A 19,983-nucleotide genomic window follows, 5' to 3' on the forward strand; every position below is an offset into this window, starting at 1 on the left:
GATTTTCATTTTCTCATCTAGTTTCTGAGATCTAAACGGGACGGACGGACAGACAGGCCACACAAAACTAATAGCGTCTTTTCCTTTTTCAGGGGCCGCTAAAAAAACATCCAGAGTAATGCAGCATCTTTTTTTTTTCTTATCGAGTAAATCTCGATATTTTAAATTGATTTCTAAGGGCCTGACGTTCTTGCTCTATTCTTCTCCCACTGCGCATGGCAACAAAACATTATAACGTAAACAGATTTTCCTACCAGGAAGAACAAAGCAAAGACCAAGTGTGGACTGATTTGGTCTTAGTCCCGGAGCAATATTTGTTCTCACGTTCGGCAGCTCAAGTTTCCAATGTCAAGGCTTCAGTGGCGCGGTTTTGACTGCAGGGAACTCCAGGGTCTTGTTACAAGCAACGGTTATCTAATCTTTGATTTGAAATGGTGGAGTTAAAATTCAAGATCTGATTTAATCATGTTTGAGTGAAACGAAATACTTTTGAAGCTTTTTTTCTTTTTTTATAAATTAGTTTTTAGCTGTAATTTTTATTCAAGCGTGTTTCTTCTTCTCGAGTTACTACTTTGTATATGGTTTCTTGTTCTCAAGGTCTTAAGCTAAATTTGATAACCAAATGGTAAGAAAGATAGGTAATTTAAAATGTATTATTGCTCACATTTTGAATAGTCATATATATATATATTTCTAAGTTGTAACTATTCTACACACATATACCATGTCCGGCCTTAGTTAATTGGAGGCCCCAGGCGAAGTGAATTAAGCGGCCTCTAAATGAAATAGAAAAAAATAAAAGACCGATAAATAAAATTATGCAGTGAATTAAAACCTTCCTGTATCTACATCTAAATCAACAAACAAACAAGCAAAATACTTACAAAAATACTTGTTAAAACAAAGATTATATTACCTGTATCAATTAGTTTGGATCAGTGATGTAATTAAATTTGTAATAGAACTAGACTAACAAAAATAAATCTGTGCGATTAATAGGCCTAATATTTTTACCAATTGTTTTTGTTTAGCGCAATCTCATGCTTTCAGCTTTCTCAATACGTTATGATCCATTCCCTTGTCTGGACTTGTTGGAAAGGGGTGGGGGGGAGAAAGAACGGGATAGTTGGGTGATCGCTTTTTTTTTATGTATTTATAACAAAAAAATGAACAACCTGAATACTATAGGCTAAATTCGAAGTCGAGGGCTAAAGCCTCCTCAAGCCAACACGGTAACCACTCTGCTAGCGTAGAGCGTATGAACATGGGAGATTGTAGATTTATCTATTGTTTCTATTTTTCATGTTTGTGTTTACTAAGCCTCAGACGAAAACCTATAAAGGGGATTAATTCAGTTTATACCACCACTTATTCCCTTGTTCGAGATACCAAACAAATAATTAATTACCAATAGTTTATTAACTAATTTTTTTTTTTAATTTATTCTTGTGTTTTCGGATAAAAGAAATACTTTCGTAAAATTTCAGCTTGGTCCGAGAATGGGTGTGGGAGAAATAACGTGTACAAACTTTTTACCAGTCAGAATGACCGTGAGTTCATATAAGCTTTGTAAAAATAAATTCATATTGCGTTACATATAATATCACGAGTCTTGGAGTTCTGCAGAGTTTGAGATTTGATACAAGTTTCGCAATGTTCTTTTCTAAAATTTTTTCGAGTCCTTGCGAGGTTCCCAATTGGAGACCCTAGGCTTCTGTCTAATTTGCCTATGTCTAAGGCCTACTCTACACTAGAGGATCTGTGAGATTGGGGAAGCTGCATACTGATCCACAGACAATTTTTTGTCTGCATTGGGTGTAGCAAGCTAACTAATGTTGGTCACAGCTAGATCTACGTATCCACGTGAAATAGTGAGCTACTCCTTAATCTTGGAAATAAAGTCTTTTAAACTGTTAGCCATAGTAAGTAAATAAGTTAAGTTATACATAGTAAGTAAATAAGTTAAGTTATACATAGTAAGTAAATAAGTTAAGTTCCCCTTTCAGACTTTGCGACCTATAAGTCAGATGTTCCTTTTTGGACAACAGTTAACGAGCAGGGTGTCATGTGGCCAGCACAACAACCAACCGCCTTTACCATCCCTAACTAAAGTCAGTTAGAGTTGGGTAGACACAGGGGAGCCCTGAAAATCCCGAAATGCAAAATCCCTGTCTTTACCGAGATTCGAACCCAGGACCCCAGGTTTGGAAGTTAAGCGCTTAACTACTCAACCACCGCGCCCCGCTGATATACACCGATTCCTCTTTTTCCTCTTTCCTTTTTTTTATTATCTCTCATTCCTTGGTCATGAAGAACAAAGTAATCGCTCTTGCAATAAGATATGAGCTTCTTAAAGGAGGAATTGACTTATATTTTTTATTTTATTTTCTTCACCTTCATCTATCCCTTAGCCTTTTGAACCGTTGGGGCACCACACAAGATACACTACACCACTTCTTTTTTTTTATCTTACTTGTATATATTTCTTAATTAAAGTATTTTCTATTTCAATTTTCGAAAATCTTTTTTTTTATTATTTTTATTATTTTTAAAAGAAATACTTTGTTTCATTGTGTGTCGAAAATCAAACTTTTTTTTTTTCTCTTTGATTTCTCTAGCAACGAGATCTCGGTGACGTCATGTTTTCTTTAAGTTATCTGCCAAGTGCTGAGCGCCTCACCGTGGTGGTGGTCAAGGCAAGAAATCTGCGCCTGCAGGACGACGGCCGGGTTGACCTTAGTAAGTAGTGGACTTGTGTTTTGATGGTGCACTGTAAATAGTATAGTAATAATAACATGTAATAATATATGAAATATACTTTATGAAAACAACAAGCTTATCTTTCGGAAAGAACCTCAAAATCACCTTTACATCTATAAATACTGAAATGTCTAACTCCCTTTTTCTACAGAAAACAAAATTAATTAATTACTACTAATTGATTAATTAATTGGTAACTTTGATAATTGTTTCATATGTTATAGTCGACAATGATTGATTGTCTTAAATTTCAACTTGATCCAAGAATGAGAAGTGGGAGAAAATTTGAACCGGAAAAAAACAGGAGGACTGCTTTGTAAAAAGGGAGGGGCCTTCCTATTAGAATGTTATGAAATTGCAACATTCTGTTGTTTTTTTTCCTTTTGTATATATGCTCAGTTACAAGTATATATTCTGCAGATTCTTTGTCCTCGTAAAAAAAAGAACATGCTCCGTAACAAATAGAATACAGAAAACTAAACACGAGTTGAATTGCCAAAAAAAAAATTGAAATATCTAAATATAAAAATTAATATAGATTAAACTCACTAACACAGAAAATATTAAATTCACACGTCAATTTGAATGTAACGAATTTAGCGTTTATATTATTTTCTTCAGACTGACAGGTTCCCGAATTTTTAGAGAAGCTTTGTGATTTTCTGAGCGGCTCCAAATGCTCATCGCCAGTAAGGCGCAAACGTTCATACGTTAATGACGCCACTCTAGTTAAAAGTCCCACTGTAAACAAGGTTCAGCGCTATGTTAAGCATCTTTCGCTGTCATCAGCTTCCTGTTTGCCGAAATGGCAGGTTTTCTATGAAGTTAAGTGGAGTAAAGGAGTCTTCCAACAAAAGCGTGGGCGAAGAGTGTCTGATTCTTGCCTCACAGTTGTGAGAAATCCTCTCCAATGGCTTAGGGTTTCACTGGATCTGGGCGATGACTTTGATCCTAAAAGGATTTCATCATAGGCATCGTGGGATGACTAAGACAAAATGACGATGTTTCCAACAGAATTAACGCTGGCCAGAACGAGGCTTTCTGTGGCGGAGTTTATCTCAGGTACAGGGCCTGCCTTAGTTAACTTGAAGCCCCAGGCGAAGCGAATAGGGAGGCCCTAGGCGAAGTGAATAGTGTGGCTCCAAATAAAAAACAAAAAAATGAAGACCGAAAAAATGCAAAATGAATTATAAACAGTCCTGTATCTGTATCTAAATATTTCACCAAAAGAAAGAAATAATGGTATTCTAACATATGTAGTCTAACAAATAGATCTAAAGTACCATTCAAAGGCCCTAGGCTGCTGCCGAGTTTGACTATACCTAAGGCCGACCCTGTTAGGCATCCGCCCTTGATACAAAGCACTTTAAAGACAAATGTTTGAATTGATTGTTTCACCAGCTTCTAATTTTTATTTTTTAATGTCTACTACGTCATGGAAGTGTTGGGAACATAATAATTCAGATTTCTTCAACGGATTTCACAAGTTCAGTGCGTTATCCTCTGTTATACCCTCCGCCACAATCTTGTATAAATATCTCGACTAATTATAACGCTTTTCATGACATAAGCCCCACTCCCACCTAACAAACATAACTCTTTGTGTATTAAGTCAAACATTTCATTATTATTATGATCAGTCTTCTACAAGTGTACTCCCGCGGCTTGGGACTCTCTTAGGCTAGGTTAGACATTAGACGCGTTATTACATGACGCATCGAGAGCTGACCATCGGTCAACATGACACAAATGCCTGGGACTGATGGAGTTGGAGAATGGGAAGGGGGTCGGAGTAGGAGGTTGGGAAAGGTGGATGGGGTGGGGGAGGTCATTGTTATTTGACAGTGTGTGTGTCCAGTCTGGGTCCCTTAAGATCGATAATGTTTCGTTTCATGGCTTTAACTGACCGAAGGATGTAGATATATATTTAAAAAAAAAACTGGAGAATGAGGGACACTTTGAGATGGACAGTGAAGACAAAACTGGGAGTCCGCCAATGACGTTGTGGGTGAAGTGTGGGTAGAAGAGGGAACTTTTGGACAGGCCCTGTGGGTTTGTCTGTGAGAGATTAGATGTGTGTGTGTGGGGGTGTGTTTGTTTGTCTATTGAGAGAGTAGGTGTGTGTGTTTGTCTGTCAATGTGAGAGAGTAGGTGTGTGTGTGTATCTATGTAAGAGACTTGTTTGGAAAATGTTGTTATTTGTATGGAAAGAGAAACGTTATATCTATTTCTTCCCCTCTGAAAGTTTCGAATTCAGAAGACGTTGTAGACTATTTTTTTAGCACGCTACAGAAGAAAGCGGATTTTCAATAGCGCTTTTAGTTTTTAAGATCTAAACGTGACGGAGAGACTACCAGAAGGACAGACTAAACACAACTAATATCAACTGTTCCCCCCCCCCTTTTTTTGTGGGGGAGGGGGGAGGCTGCTAAAAAATATTACATTTAGTTTTTTTTTTATGTGCATTTTTTAAAGTCTTGTTCTTTTTATTGAATGAAATGTAAGGGATTAAAGCAGATTAAGCAGATGGTCAGACGGTCAGACAAGCAGCATAAATAGAACAGACAAGACGAATACAAATACAAACACACACTCAGAAAGTGTCATCTTAAGCCATGCTGAAAAAATAAGAAAAACATTTTTTTAAAACTTTAACTCTTTCTCCCCTGAATGACGATACCATCGTTGATTTGACCACATTAAATTATATTTTCCTTTACCCACCCAGAAGTTTCCACGAAGTTACGAGTTGAATAAAGGTATTGTAAAAAAAAAAAAAAAAAGACAAACAAAATAATATGCAAGGAATTCTGTAATGACATATTCAGCAGTCGACATGCAGGTCCTTTGGCAAAATGACCCGAGATGAATGTGTGCGTAGGCTGTCAAGTTCTAAATATGTATTATGTACCTTTTGTATAGGGAAAGATAGGATTGTTCATTTTGATAGCTTGTAGTTTTATAGTTTCTAATATACGACACATGACTACAAAGGCGTAGTGAGATTTAACAGATTCTAGAACATGAAATCTACATTTCAATGATCTGTGTCTCTTAAAGTGAACTGTTCAAATAAGTGTTATTTTCTAACGGATCACAGCAAAAGTTCAAAGAGTATATTTTAAGCGCGACCAATGTGAAGGTGTAATCATATTACAATAGCGCTTTTTTGTTTTCGACTGATGAGTACGTCACTGTCGATTTATTGGAGTAGAAAATGTTAAAAAGAACTAACCAAACTAGCCGAACTAACCAGACTAACCGAACTAACTGTGCTAACCAGGCTAACCGAACTAACCAAACTAACCGAACTAACTAAACTAACCGAACTAACTGTGCTAACCAGACTAACCGAACTAACCGAACTAACCGAACTAACCGAACTAACCGAACCAACCAAACTAGCCGAACTAACCAGACTAACCGAACTAACCAGACTAACCGAACTAACTGTGCTAACCAGACTAACTGAACTAACCAGACTAACCGGACTAACCAGACTAACCGGACTAACCAAACTAACCCAACTAACCAAACTAGCCGAACTAACCAGACTAACCGAACTAATTGTACTAACCAGACTAACCGAACTAACCGAACTAACTGTGCTAACCAGGCTAACCGAACTAACTTTTACTCACCGAACTAGCCAAACTAACCAGACTAACCAAACTAACCGAACTAACTGTACTAACCAGGCTAACCGAACTAACTTTTACTAACCGAACTAGCCAAACTAACCAGACTAACCGAACTAACCAAACTTACCAAACTAACCATACTAACCAAACTAACCAGACTAACCGAACTAACCAAACTAACCGAACTAACCAAACTAATAAAAGCCATAATCTGGCAGAGGCGTGGTGAGCAAAACGTGCGCCGCGGGGAAAGGAACTTTATTTGTCGCTCCACCTCCCCTATTTACCATGAACATCACATAGAAATATAGATTTCTTTCTCTTTGAGTGTGGCGCCCTCCTAAGGGTAGAGCCCGGGGCAACACTGGCTTAGGGCCTTACCAAGTCAAAATCCGGTCCTGAAGATAAGTACGATTGAATCGCAGTGGGAATGGGCGCATTCGAATTTGTGTATACGCTAATTCCCTTTATAGTTGTAATAGAAAATTTTAACCCTAATTCGTTATTTTATTACCATTTGGAACACGCATGTATTTTTAAGGGGTGCTATAATTAAAAGCATCCTGTCAGGTATACAGAAATGGAATTCAGCAATTATTGCCAGGAAGAGTTGTCAGCCTGTGGTTGAATTTATTGCATCCTTTATTGTCCAGATTTTTTTGTTACTCCAAACCAAACTATCTTATTGATTTAGGTTGATGACACGGTAGTGCCTCTGGCCAAAACCAAACCTGTGTTCACTAGGTGACACATTTCCGCATTTCATTTTTTCCCCCTTCAAATTAACTGGCTCTCTACCAGCCCTCTTTCAGTTCCCGCCTTTTAGCTGCTGTATCAAAGAGATTCTCAACCCTTGGTATATGCACCCTGGGCGTGGTAATCGGCGTACAATAAAGGACGCAAGAAATAAGTCAATGCCTTTGATTTTAATGTCAATAAATTTATTTATAATAATTGTATCTTGTTTGACTGTTATAATTTTTCAAAGAATAATACAAATAAATTCAAATTTGGCTAGAGAACTGGAACATATTTATCTTGAACGGACTATTCGTCTTCGGGTTATTCCTCGTGTAGGCATTGTATTATTCGGTTTAATAGGGTTTAATGAACTAATGTTCAGGAACATTTTGTGCATTGTCTTGTAGGTCGAGGTCTAAAGGTCTATCATTAGAATATTAGCAGTAAACTGTAGTAAACTTATACATTTGCTAAACCATGTTTTTTTTTCTAACGGGTTTTGGAATGGGGCGTGTTAAAAATATGTTCCTTTTAAAAAAATCCAATATTCATTAGTTATTATGAGAAAAAAAATCGCTCTATAAGTTGTTTAAAAAAGGAGGTATTGTCTTTTTAAAGAAGGCATTTTTAAATGTTTTTCTTGTCTATAAATGATAACGGTCAAATAAGAGTTTATCCAGTGTGGCAAACGAGCTAGTAATATTTTCCCCAACGGTATACATCTACTGTCAAAATCCTTAGAGCCGTCTTAGAGAACTGTGCTCATCCAGATTTTTCAGCTCTAAGTCCATGTTTTAGGTTTTAGTTTCCACAAAGTTACGAGTTGAATAGAGGAATTGTTTTAATTTTTTTTTTTATAGAGCTTTTCATCATAAATGTTAACCACAGTAATCTGCTCTTTGTTTAAATTTTGATTTTGTTCCATATACTAGGACAAATGTGTACAAATGCTCCTACTTCCCTAGTGCTAGTAGAGCATGGAATGGGTTGCCTGAGCTAGCCAGGAAAACCAGTGACTTGGGCAGAATTTAAGTCATTGATTAACATGTATGACTAGAATGACCTAGGAACACGCGTAGGACATAATCACCTTCTTTGTAGAAGTAACGTCTGTATTATATAAGATAAGATAAGACATAATAAGTTATGAATAAAGTACCCGTAGAAAGTAAATATATCAAATCAGTTTGAATGACATAGGGGTTCAGTATAATTATCTCCTCCCGTTTTCTATATAAAACACAATTCAGTAATTAATTATCACTAATAAATTAACTAATCTTTTCATTAATTTTTTTTTTGCATTAATTCATTTGTTTTCATCGACTTTGAATAATTATGCGAAATTTCAGCTTGATCCGAGAATGGGAAGCGTGAGAAATAACGTGTACAATATTTGTACCAGACAGACAGGCAGACAGAGTGAGTTGATAAAAACTTTGTAAAACGCCTCTACCACTGAAAAAACAACAACACTTTTTCCGTATTTTCTTTAAACCGGTCACGTGACTGTGGTGAAAGGTTCAGTGAGGTCACATCATGTGGTGACGACTTACACCGTACGCGCATGGCTGGAGGTGGACAGTGGTCAATCAGGAGAGGAAATACGCTAAGTCTGGCCGGGAGTTCAGAGACAGCAAAGGCAGTAACGAACCAAAATGAGGCTGACAGAATGCCACCAAATCGAATAAAAGGAAATGTGTTAAAGGTCAAAGAAAAGTTAGAGGGGGAAAAAATCCAATAATGAATCAATATCAGTCAAAGTTTTTGGAGCCAAAGAAATACGCTCGACTCTTCACCAAAAAAAAAACGGGAACAACAGCAGAGCCTTATCATTTGATCCCACACACAAGAGAGAATCTTTAATTATGTTTGTCCTTGACATGAGAAAGACGATATTAATTTCTTTTTCCTTTTATTTTTTTAAATTAAATTTTTTTTTCTTCATTACAACACATATTTAACCGGTGGCATAGAAACAAATGGACGAGATTTATTCAATCTTTCTTCTCTAGTGCCAAAAGAGTATGGAAAGGATCCGGCCGGAAAAAATAAACGACCTAACAATGTTTAAATAGCTAATTAACAAACAAGATTATTTAACACATGGAGACGCGTAAGACTTCATTGTCTTGTGAAGGAACGTCTGTAGTTTATAAGATAAAAAAAGTCAAGTTCCCCTTTTCAGACCTTACGATCTCTAGTGCAGATGATGTTAAGGTCACTGTTTCTTTGGCCAACGTTAACGAGAAGGGTGTCACGTGGACATCGCAGCAACCAACCGCCTTTACTTTCCCCAACTAAAGTCTGGTACCCATTTGAGTTTGGAGGACTCAGGGGTGCCCTAAATAATCCCGAAATTCTAAATCCCAGTATTCACCGAGATTCGAACCCAGGACCATTGAGCCGCCGCGCCTCGTTATGAGATAAAGATAATTTTATTATGCAATCTCATTATAGTGAAAAATATACTAGTCATTACCGGTTCTGTGAATTCGCTCTTCAGACAAAAGATCTTTAGTTTTAAAAATGAAACCATAATCCTTGTCACAAACTAACTATATAAATAGGGGGTTGCCTGGGTGGTTGTGAAGTCTACTGTCTAGGGAGCAACTCCAAGCACTAGTTCAGCCTTTTGACAACAGGAACATCTTAACATGCAACAGGGGAGATTAAAACACACTGTCCAAAGAGACTTAACTCAGGTGTTTAGTAAATAAACACTTTGTTCAAATAGTTAATATATTTACATATCCGTCATGTGGGTCATCAGATCCATTCAACAAAATGGGATATCGTCCAACCGGCACCTTCGACACGGAGGTCACGGTCCAACACGGACTAGCTACTATAGGAAAAACTTTTCTACTAAAACAACTCTGGACTAAGTCTCTCAACATCCAGTCATCAACTCTAACTCTCTCAACATCCAGTCATCAACTCTAACTCTCTCAACATCCAGTCATCAACTCTAACTCTCTCAAAAACCGATTCTGACCAACAGGCTATCTCAGGGTCCAGTCACCATCAAACTTGCACTCTTACACCCCACATATACCCCCCCCCCTTTTCACACATTCAAGTAGACCTGTTAAACCAGGATCTCATCATCTCGTGCTAGCCATGGTCAACCTTTCCATACCCGAGGTAGAGTAGCACTCTAAATTTAGTTATACCATGAATATAAATAAACATAGTTTATAACAACTCCATTCCCATATTCCAGAAATTTAACATTGGTTTTGTCACGTAGTTAGGTTTTTTCTCTTGAAGTGTAAAGATCTCAAGCTGTGATGATTAGATCTAACAGATTCTTTGTACATAAAAAAAACAAACTGTCATGAATAAAGTTTAGATAAAAAACTCCACGAATTGAAATTCTCATACTTTTATTGAATAACTTCAGCAAGAATATAATTATGTCTAACGGCCGAAATATTGAATTACACAGAGAATTGATTTATTAAGTCAAGGTAATTTTAAATGACTTTCATGAACTGAACGAGCCTCGGCCTTGTCCACAAATCTCTACTTATAGTTTTTTCTGCTGTTTTATATTTATTTTCTTTTTCTGTTTGGAGGTCAATCTGTTGGCTTTTAACGTAGACATCTTTTCTTTACTTTTATCCTAATGAGCTGCATCTATTTAGCTCCTAATGGTGGAGTATTAAGTCTAAGCAGGTTGTGTGTAGTTAAAGCATCAATTGTCTTTTTACATTGTGTTCAACGGATTGTTATTGTTAATTTAGCCCTAAATAGGCTAAATCTCTGGCTCTAAACTGTTGTTAATTTAGCCCTAAATAGGCTGAATCTCTGGCGCTAAACTGTTGTTAATTTAGCCCTAAATAGGCTAAATCTCTGGCTCTAAACTGTTGTTAATTTAGCCCTAAATAGGCTAAATCTCTGGCTCTAAACTGTTGTTAATTTAGCCCTATATAGGCTGAATCTATGGCTCTAAACTGTTGTTAATTTAGTCCTATATAGGCTGAATCTATGGCTCTAAACTGATGTTAATTTAGTCCTATATAGGCTAAATCTCTGGCTCTAAACTGTTGTTAATTTAGCCCTAAATAGGCTAATTCTCTGTCTCTTAACTGTTTACACAGTATGTAGATAAAAATTGTTATGTAGTTAAAAGTTTGTTTACCTAGTTCCAAACTTCTTGTTTATTGTTTTGTTACTAAAAGGGGTATTTATCTAGCTCTTGGTAAGATCTGTAAATATTTCTTAATTTGCTGTTTATTTACTACTTAACACTTTGTTTATTAATTTAAAAAAAAAATTTATTTGAGTTGATATGTCATTCTGTTTACGGTTGATATCTCTTATTAGTGCATTAAAACAAATCTTATTAATGGGACAGATTCGTTCTCGTTGGCTACATTATAATTGAATTCTATAGTGTTGAGTTCTATAGTGTTGAGTTCTATAGTGTTGAGTTCTATAGTGTTGAATTCTATAGTGTTGAGTTCTATAGTGTTGAATTCTATAGTGTTGAGTTCTATAGTGTTGAGTTCTATAGTGTTGAATTCTATAGTGTTGAGTTCTATAGTGTTGAGTTCTATAGTGTTGAGTTTTATAGTGTTGAGTTCTATAGTGTTGAATTCTATAGTGTTGAGTTCTATAGTGTTGAATTCTATAGTGTTGAATTCTATAGTGTTGAGTTCTATAGTGTTGAGTTCTATAGTGTTGAATTCTATAGTGTTGAGTTCTATAGTGTTGAATTCTATAGTGTTGAGTTTTATAGTGTTGAGTTCTATAGTGTTGAATTCTATAGTGTTGAGTTCTATAGTGTTGAATTCTATAGTGTTGAGTTCTATAGTGTTGAATTCTATAGTGTTGAGTTCTATAGTGTTGAATTCTATAGTGTTGAGTTCTATAGTGTTGAATTCTATAGTGTTGAGTTCTATAGTGCTGAGTTTTATAGTGTTGAGTTTTATAGTGTTGAGTTCTATAGTTCTATAGTGTTGAGTTCTATAGTGTTGAATTCTATAGTGTTGAGTTCTATAGTGTTGAGTTCTATAGTGTTGAATTCTATAGTGTTGAGTTCTATAGTGTTGAATTCTATAGTGTTGAGTTCTATAGTGTTGAGTTCTATAGTGTTGAATTCTATAGTGTTGAATTCTATAGTGTTGAGTTTTATAGTGTTGAGTTTTATAGTGTTGAGTTTTATAGTGTTGAGTTCTATAGTGTTGAGTTTTATAGTGTTGAGTTCTATAGTGTTGAGTTCTATATTTTTAATGTGAATATTGTTGAGTTCTATAGTGTTGAGTTTTATAGTGTTGAGTTCTATAGTGTTGAATTCTATAGTGTTGAGTTCTATAGTGTTGAATTCTATAGTGTTGAGTTCTATAGTGTTGAGTTCTATAGTGTTGAATTCTATAGTGTTGAGTTCTATAGTGTTGAATTCTATAGTGTTGAGTTCTATAGTGTTGAATTCTATAGTGTTGAGTTCTATAGTGCTGAGTTTTATATTGTTGAGTTTTATAGTGTTGAGTTCTATAGTTCTATAGTGTTGAGTTCTATAGTGTTGAATTCTATAGTGTTGAGTTCTATAGTGTTGAGTTCTATAGTGTTGAATTCTATAGTGTTGAGTTCTATAGTGTTGAATTCTATAGTGTTGAGTTCTATAGTGTTGAGTTCTATAGTGTTGAATTCTATAGTGTTGAATTCTATAGTGTTGAGTTTTATAGTGTTGAGTTTTATAGTGTTGAGTTTTATAGTGTTGAGTTCTATAGTGTTGAGTTCTATAGTGTTGAGTTCTATAGTGTTGAGTTCTATAGTGTTGAGTTCTATAGTGTTGAATTCTATAGTGTTGAGTTCTATAGTGTTGAGTTTTATAGTGTTGAGTTTTATAGTGTTGAGTTCTATAGTTCTATAGTGTTGAGTTCTATAGTGTTGAGTTCTATAGTGTTGAGTTTTATAGTGTTGAGTTCTATAGTGTTGAGTTTTATAGTGTTGAGTTTTATAGTGTTGAGTTCTATATTTTTAATGTGAATATTGTTGAGTTTTATAGTGTTGAGTTCTATATTTTTAATGTGAATATTGTTGAGTTCTATAGTGTTGAGTTCTATAGTGTTGAGTTCTATAGTGTTGAGTTTTATAGTGTTGAGTTCTATAGTGTTGAGTTCTATAGTGTTGAGTTTTATAGTGTTGAGTTCTATAGTGTTGAGTTCTATAGTGTTGAGTTTTATATTTTTAATGTGAATATTGTTGAGTTTTATAGTGTTGAGTTCTATATTTTTAATGTGAATATTGTTGAGTTCTATAGTGTTGAGTTCTATATTTTTAATGTGAATATTGTTGAGTTCTATAGTGTTGAGTTCTATATTTTTAATGTGAATATTGTTGAGTTCTATAGTGTTGAGTTCTATAGTGTTGAATTCTATAGTGTTGAGTTCTATAGTGTTGAATTCTATAGTGTTGAGTTCTATAGTGTTAAGTTCTATATTAATGATTTGTGTATTGTTAAATCCTATATTGCTGATTTGTATTTTGTTGAGTTTTATTTTGGTGATTTCTATATTGATGAATTCTATATTGTTGAGTTCTATATTATTGAGTTCTATATTGTTGGGTTCTATAGTGTTGAGTTCTATATTAATGATTTGTGTATTGTTAAATCCTATATTGCTGATTTGTATTTGTTCATGGTTCGGGTAAAGGAAGTTGACTTTTTTTTGTTCTATAAATGTTCCCTTTTGATAAATCGCATGAAATGAGAAACTTAAGTTCGTTTGGTTTGTAACTAATTTTTTTTTAACAACAGTAATTTTATATTTAATTCTATAAAAGTGTAACGTCTAAACCATTGGGAATTTAACCTTACTGGCCTCCCTGTCGTGCATTTAACGGATGTTACATTACAGAACTCGATTCACCTTCGTTCCCCCCCCCCCCCAGGCAAAAAAAAAGTAATTGTCTTAGATTCTAGATCATTAAGATAATGGGGATCCCTTGGGTAGTGTTTCTCAGTTCATCATAATTAGATTTATTCCATCTTTTGTAGAGCTGACTACACATTAAAACGAGATTTGCAGTTCAAGTAGCATTCCTACCGTGCAAAACGAATTGATTAGGTCATGATTAGGTCATGATTAGGTTATACTTTGTAACCACACAAAGTTTTTCTGAAGTCAAGATGGTGGGCATTTTTTTTTTATTTAATTTTTTAATCTTATCGGCAAATTTCACTGAACTACGTTTTGCATTTAATATATATCAAGTCGCAAAAATTGTAAAAAAATTCCTTTTATATTTTGTAATGCTCATTTGAATGTTATTAGTGTGTTAGCAATAAAGAAGGTGTCGAAAACCTTTTGATTGATTTCTATATCGATACTGATAAGTTTTAATAAATTGCATGATTTTATGTATTCATATTTTTTTTTTTTTTTAATTTTTATTTGGGGCCACCAAATTCACCTACCTAGTGCTTTTAATTACCTAGGACCGGCCCGGAATGATACCTCATGGTGCTATATCACTGCATTTATCATCGGCTCCCTATATTCAACCCATATCAATGGTTTTACCGTTTTTAGAATACAAAGTAAGAAATGGAGTTTTGTGATGTACACAAGTTCTTAGGTGGTCTGACACACTCACACAGTAGCCTAACAAAGGCTCAACTGATTCGTTTCGAATTCAGTGACCTAGAATTTATTAATAAGACACCCTAAAATCATAGGCAGATGTTTCAGAAGAAAAAATGATTTGTTACCGATTTGTTATATAGATACAATTCTAAATGTACTGTGAATGACTCATTTGATCGTGTTGAATCTCAATACATAGCGACACAACATATTACGTTAGAAACGTTCGTCCAATTTTATTTTTGTTAGTCTAGATCAGTGATGCCCAACATACGTCCCGCGGGCCAGATCCGGCCAGCGACGTTGTTTTATCCGGCCCGCCGAAACGTCGCTACAAAGTGTATAAAATTCCCTCCCTTTTCTTTACCCACGTTAGGGCCCTGACTTTTTCTCAGATGGATTGGGTCCATGACATTGAACATTTTTAGGCTTATGAAATGGGAGAGCCAAAGAAACTAAAAGTGAACTCTGAATTTAGAATCTAAAAGAAAAGGAGAACGTATCTTTACTTTTTGGTGGAACATGGTAATAAGTAAACAGATTTGTTTTGTTAAAGTTTGGCCGTTTTCAAAACCAACATATACAAAGATTACAAAACAAATATGACGGTATTCTTGGTTTGAGCCGCGATTAAAAAATTGTGAAACTGAGCCAAAAGTTTGGAGGATCGTTGGGAATATTTAGCAAAAAGAAACAAGAAAAATGAGTTGTTGGTAAAGCTGCAATGCAGCCCACATTTTAAGTAGAGAAATGAAGCCAGTTTCCGTCGCGTATAAAAAAGATAAACTTGCAATATCCCATTAATTAATGCAAGTACAAGTTTCCAATAAAATAGTTTCAGGTCAATTTCATTGCGTTTTTTTTTTTGTTGTACATTTTTGGTCATGTGGCCCGCGACACGAGTGTCGGACATTAAAATGGCCCACTCGTTGAATTAGTTTGGACATCACTGGTCTAGATCTATTTTTAAAATTTCGTATTTAGTCGAAATTTAATAAAGTATGAAGCAGTTGATGCAATAAAATTATTGAATGAAAATATACAAAAAATCTTGGGCGTTTTTTCCTTATATAAAATTTTTGCTTGTTGATATTTATTTGTTTTTAAATAATTCTTATATTAATTCTAAATTATCAAATTACTTCCATTGGAAACAAAAACGGCTAATAGCTTTAATGTCGACAATCATTGTTCTTCTGTTTATAACTATCCGATTACTTTGTTGTGAAAGAACAGAAAATGTTTCTTTGTTCAACTGTTGAATAATGTATGCGTTGAAAAAAAAAAGTCTCTATTCTGAAAACAAAAACATGAAAAAAAATCTCGGCTACAAATTTGTTAGACTACACCGTAAAAGCCTTGTCATCTTATAGTAAGGCTAATTCCTCCCTAAGCTGTCACATCTTGTTTTTTCTTCTGTCTGTACTCTGCTATTGTGAAGTAGTGAATTAAACACTAGACAGATTGATGAAACGTGTGCGGTGCAGTGTAGCGGAAGTCGCCTGGTTGACATTTCAGAGAAAAACAGTTCAAAGACTTTTTTTGCATTTTTGTGTTTTTTTTTCTTTCTAGGTAGTGACATTTTAGAATAATGGCACAGAGATCAGATGCTAGGTTAGGATTTCATTCAAGTCAACCTATTCATCTGTGTATTTCTGTGTTTGCTTTTTTTTTCATTGAACTTATAAAATTATAAAAAGAAAAAAAAAGCCCATAAGTGTAGAAAAAAAAAAAAAAGCAGTAAAAAACATTAACTTGGCCCTTGTTAACCGTGGTCCACGGAAACAGATGGCCTTCATATCATCTGCCTAATAGGATCGCAAGGTCTGAAAGGGGGAATTTACTTTAAAAGGTAAATTGGCCGAGTAATGAAGCGCTTGGCTTCAGAAACAAGGGCATGAATTCGTATTCCAGTGAAGACCTGGTCTTTAACTTCAGGATTAGTTAAGTCCTACCCTCTCATGGGTACCCAACAGGGCCGGCATTAGGCATAGGAAAACTAGGCAGCCTCCTAGGGCCTCCAGTTGTTTTGGGCCTCGCAAAGAACTAAAAACGAAAGACCGAAACTTGTCGGAGCTCACTAAGTTTTTAAAAGATTGCATAATTTTATTTCATTTTCAATGCAGCCGATATAAGTGAAGGTGGTCGGTCATTGTGCTGGCCAAAAGACACCTTCGTTAACCTTCGCCCTGCAAAACATTTCCCCCCCTCCCCAAAAAAAAAAATAAATAAATGAAAAGTACACCATTAATGTTAACTGTTTTTTTAATAATACATGTCATAAAGATATTATTCTTTGGTGTTGAGTTTTTGTCGTTTCTGGATTTGTAACTTTAATAAAATGATGTCATAGGCTTATGTTGTGGTAAAATACCTATTGTATTTATGTATCGTAGCAACCGGTCAAACTGTTCCATCCTTTCTTTCAGATTCGTTCATCAAAGTCTGTCTGACCTCCGGAAGCAAAAAGCTGAAAAAGAAGAAAACTTCCACTGCACACGGCACCAATTCTCCCACTTGGAACGAGGCTCTTGTCTTTAGCGTGCATAGAGAAAACTTAAAGAACATCGGCCTTGAAGTCTCTGCCTACCACGACAACAAGATCGGCGTGGACGAATGCATTGGTCGTGTTCGGCTGCCTCCGGACTCGGAAGATGGCGTGCATTGCCAGGAACTGCTCAAGGAGAAGAGTATGCCTGCCAGATGGTACAGCTTAAGCTAAAGTTCGTAATATATAAAACAAATGGTCCGATTGCGCCAAATGCTGATTTTATCTGAATGCAATATGAGGATTTTTCTTTATCATGACACCTTTGATATGTATAACTTTATTTTTGAGAAATAAAAAAAAAATCAACAAAACAGAATAATTTATATAGGCGTAAATATTTTCATCTGTTAATTAAAATTATACATTTTAGATTGCAATTAACTTTTTAATACGTAAAATATATAACGAGTTTTATCGTTAACATATTTCATTTAAAAAAACGTAGACGGTATTTTTAAGATTCTTTAATACTTTTTGTTTTATCAGCAGAATCATAGTTTAGATAGTACATTACTGATAGTCATAAGTTCAATGTTTAAACCTAGAGTAAAACCTATTATTTAAAGAATGTAACCAATATGTGTGATTTTGCAACCGGTGGCTTAGAGTGAGAGGGATTCCGATTACGTAAGGGCTAAAAGAAATGCAATATTTGTACTCTATCTCTCTCTTTGTCTCTCTCTCTCTCTCTGTCTCTCTTTTTCTCTCTCTGTCTCTCTGTGTGTGTGCACCCAGTATCTCTTGTTTTTGTTACCGAGCAGCCTGCCTAAACGTAGAAGCAGCCCATTGAATGAAAGTGAACGTCTATTTGAACGTCGTAAGACCCAGAGTCAAAATTATCCTCAATTATTCAGAGGAAACGAAAGTCAAATAGGCAGGAAAAAAAAAGTTTTATAGATATTGTGTCATTTTACTCCAAAAGCAGTGATGTCCAACTTAAGGCCTGCGGGTCATATCCAGCCATTCACAACTTCTGCAGGAAGTGTAAGAAAAATGCACATTAAAAGAAAAGAGGGGAGATGAAATGATGTGTCCAAATTTAAATGGCCTGGCATCAGAATTAGGTCACCACCCGTTTAGGTGCATAGGGCAGCAAGCTCTCTTCACAGAGATCCGTCATAGGCGACTTCCCAGCCTCTTCTCAACTACTGCCCACTGAAATTAGGTCTTCCATGAAGGTGCGACGCAATGTTATTCGTGTATGGCCTTGCCATCGCGTTCCTCTTTTCAGCTGACTTTGATAGACCTGCTTTATTTTGCATAAGGAACGTTCGGTCACCATTTCACTAAAAAAATGAATCAATTTTCGAAATAGTCACGCTGACTTTTGTTAATCTTTAAGATTCATTTATAACTAAACAGGATACGTTTTAAGAGTGATAAAATGTGCGGTCGGTATTAGAAGGGTGGTGGAAACCAACGCCCCCCCCCCCAACGTAGCAAAAAAAAAAGTCTCTTATAAACTAGGTCTAGATATTGAGCCGCGATAATCAGAATCAGAAAATTGAAAGCCATTCTTCTATTAATAGCAATTTTTACAAGTATTCTTATATAATGTAAAAAATTGTCTTCATCAACTTGCAATAAATTGATGTAATATAAAGCCATGTGGTTTCATATGTTCTAAAAAAAAAAGGACATTGAAATAATTGAGACTGGTCAAGTGTCTTTGCTGAGACTTTGCTCTTAAAATTTGTTAAGAAAAAAAAAAGGAATATTTTCAAACGTGAGAAACTTGTCTAATTTCAATGAAGTGGTAACTAACCAAATGATCTACTTACGCATTGACCAGCGGTCAAACGTATCAATTCCACACCACGTCCACGAGATTAAACTGCAAATGTGAACATATTATGTTTGCTCAATAAAGTCTGGGTTTTTTGTGTGTTTATTTTTACAAATATTTCTTGGGGTTTTATTAATTTAAATGTTTTAACCTTCTCATTGCTGTCGTCTGTTTCATTTAACCCTCGACTGCCCAGACGTTATAATGCTCTTTATACAAATATTCCTAGGTTTTATTATTATTATTAATATTAATATTATCATTATTATTGTTATTATTCATAATTATTATTATTTGTTTTCGATGATGTGATATAAATGGTAAACAATTTATTTTTCTATACCGTGAATGTGAAATGCTGCTCATGATTACCAGTTTATGTCTTTTTAAGAGTTTAGAAAAAAAAAAGGGTGTGTACTATGGGATGAGGACGAAATCACTTTTGCTGTGTAATAAAAGGATTCGCTGGATGTCATCTTTCATTATTTTCATTCTTGATGCATGTAATTAAATATAATATTTGATTCGAACATGTTATATCATGACGCTTATCTGTGTGAAAGAGCAAGTGTGTACTTACTCTGTGACATTGTCTAATTGTCACATTGCCACTGTCAGATTGTCACATTGTCAAATTTTCAAGTTGGCATATTGTCAGATTGGCACTGTCAGATTGTCACACGGCAGATTTTTACAATGGAAAATTGTCAGATTTTCTGGTAAAAATTCAAACGAAGTTAGTTCCTTTTTAATTAATTTTTTTAACTGCTTGACCTATCTTACAACAAAATATAAATATAATTATTATATAAGTATAATCATATAAGTATTATTATATAAGTATAAGTGGCTTGTCACTGGGTTAACTCTTGTCGAGAGTCTAGATTGGTATTTTTAAAATTGCTT

At 35.0% G+C, this 19,983-nt stretch overlaps 1 protein-coding gene across 1 annotated transcript in view; it reads left to right on the forward strand.

The window, feature by feature from the left end:
* The window catches only part of LOC106056338 (uncharacterized), a 169,605-nt gene extending 150,053 nt beyond the window's left edge, over positions 1-19,552 (forward strand). Inside the window, exons 4-5 of the mRNA XM_013213035.2 lie at positions 2,619-2,739; positions 17,170-19,552. Coding sequence (XP_013068489.2) covers positions 2,619-2,739; positions 17,170-17,462 — 414 coding nt within the window. The 3' untranslated portion in view covers positions 17,463-19,552. The remainder of the gene's footprint in view (positions 1-2,618; positions 2,740-17,169) is intronic.
* The last annotated feature ends 431 nt before the right edge of the window (positions 19,553-19,983 follow it).

Source organism: Biomphalaria glabrata, chromosome 9 (genome assembly GCF_947242115.1).
Source record: "Biomphalaria glabrata chromosome 9, xgBioGlab47.1, whole genome shotgun sequence".
Classification (NCBI taxonomy): Eukaryota; Metazoa; Mollusca; class Gastropoda; family Planorbidae; genus Biomphalaria; species Biomphalaria glabrata.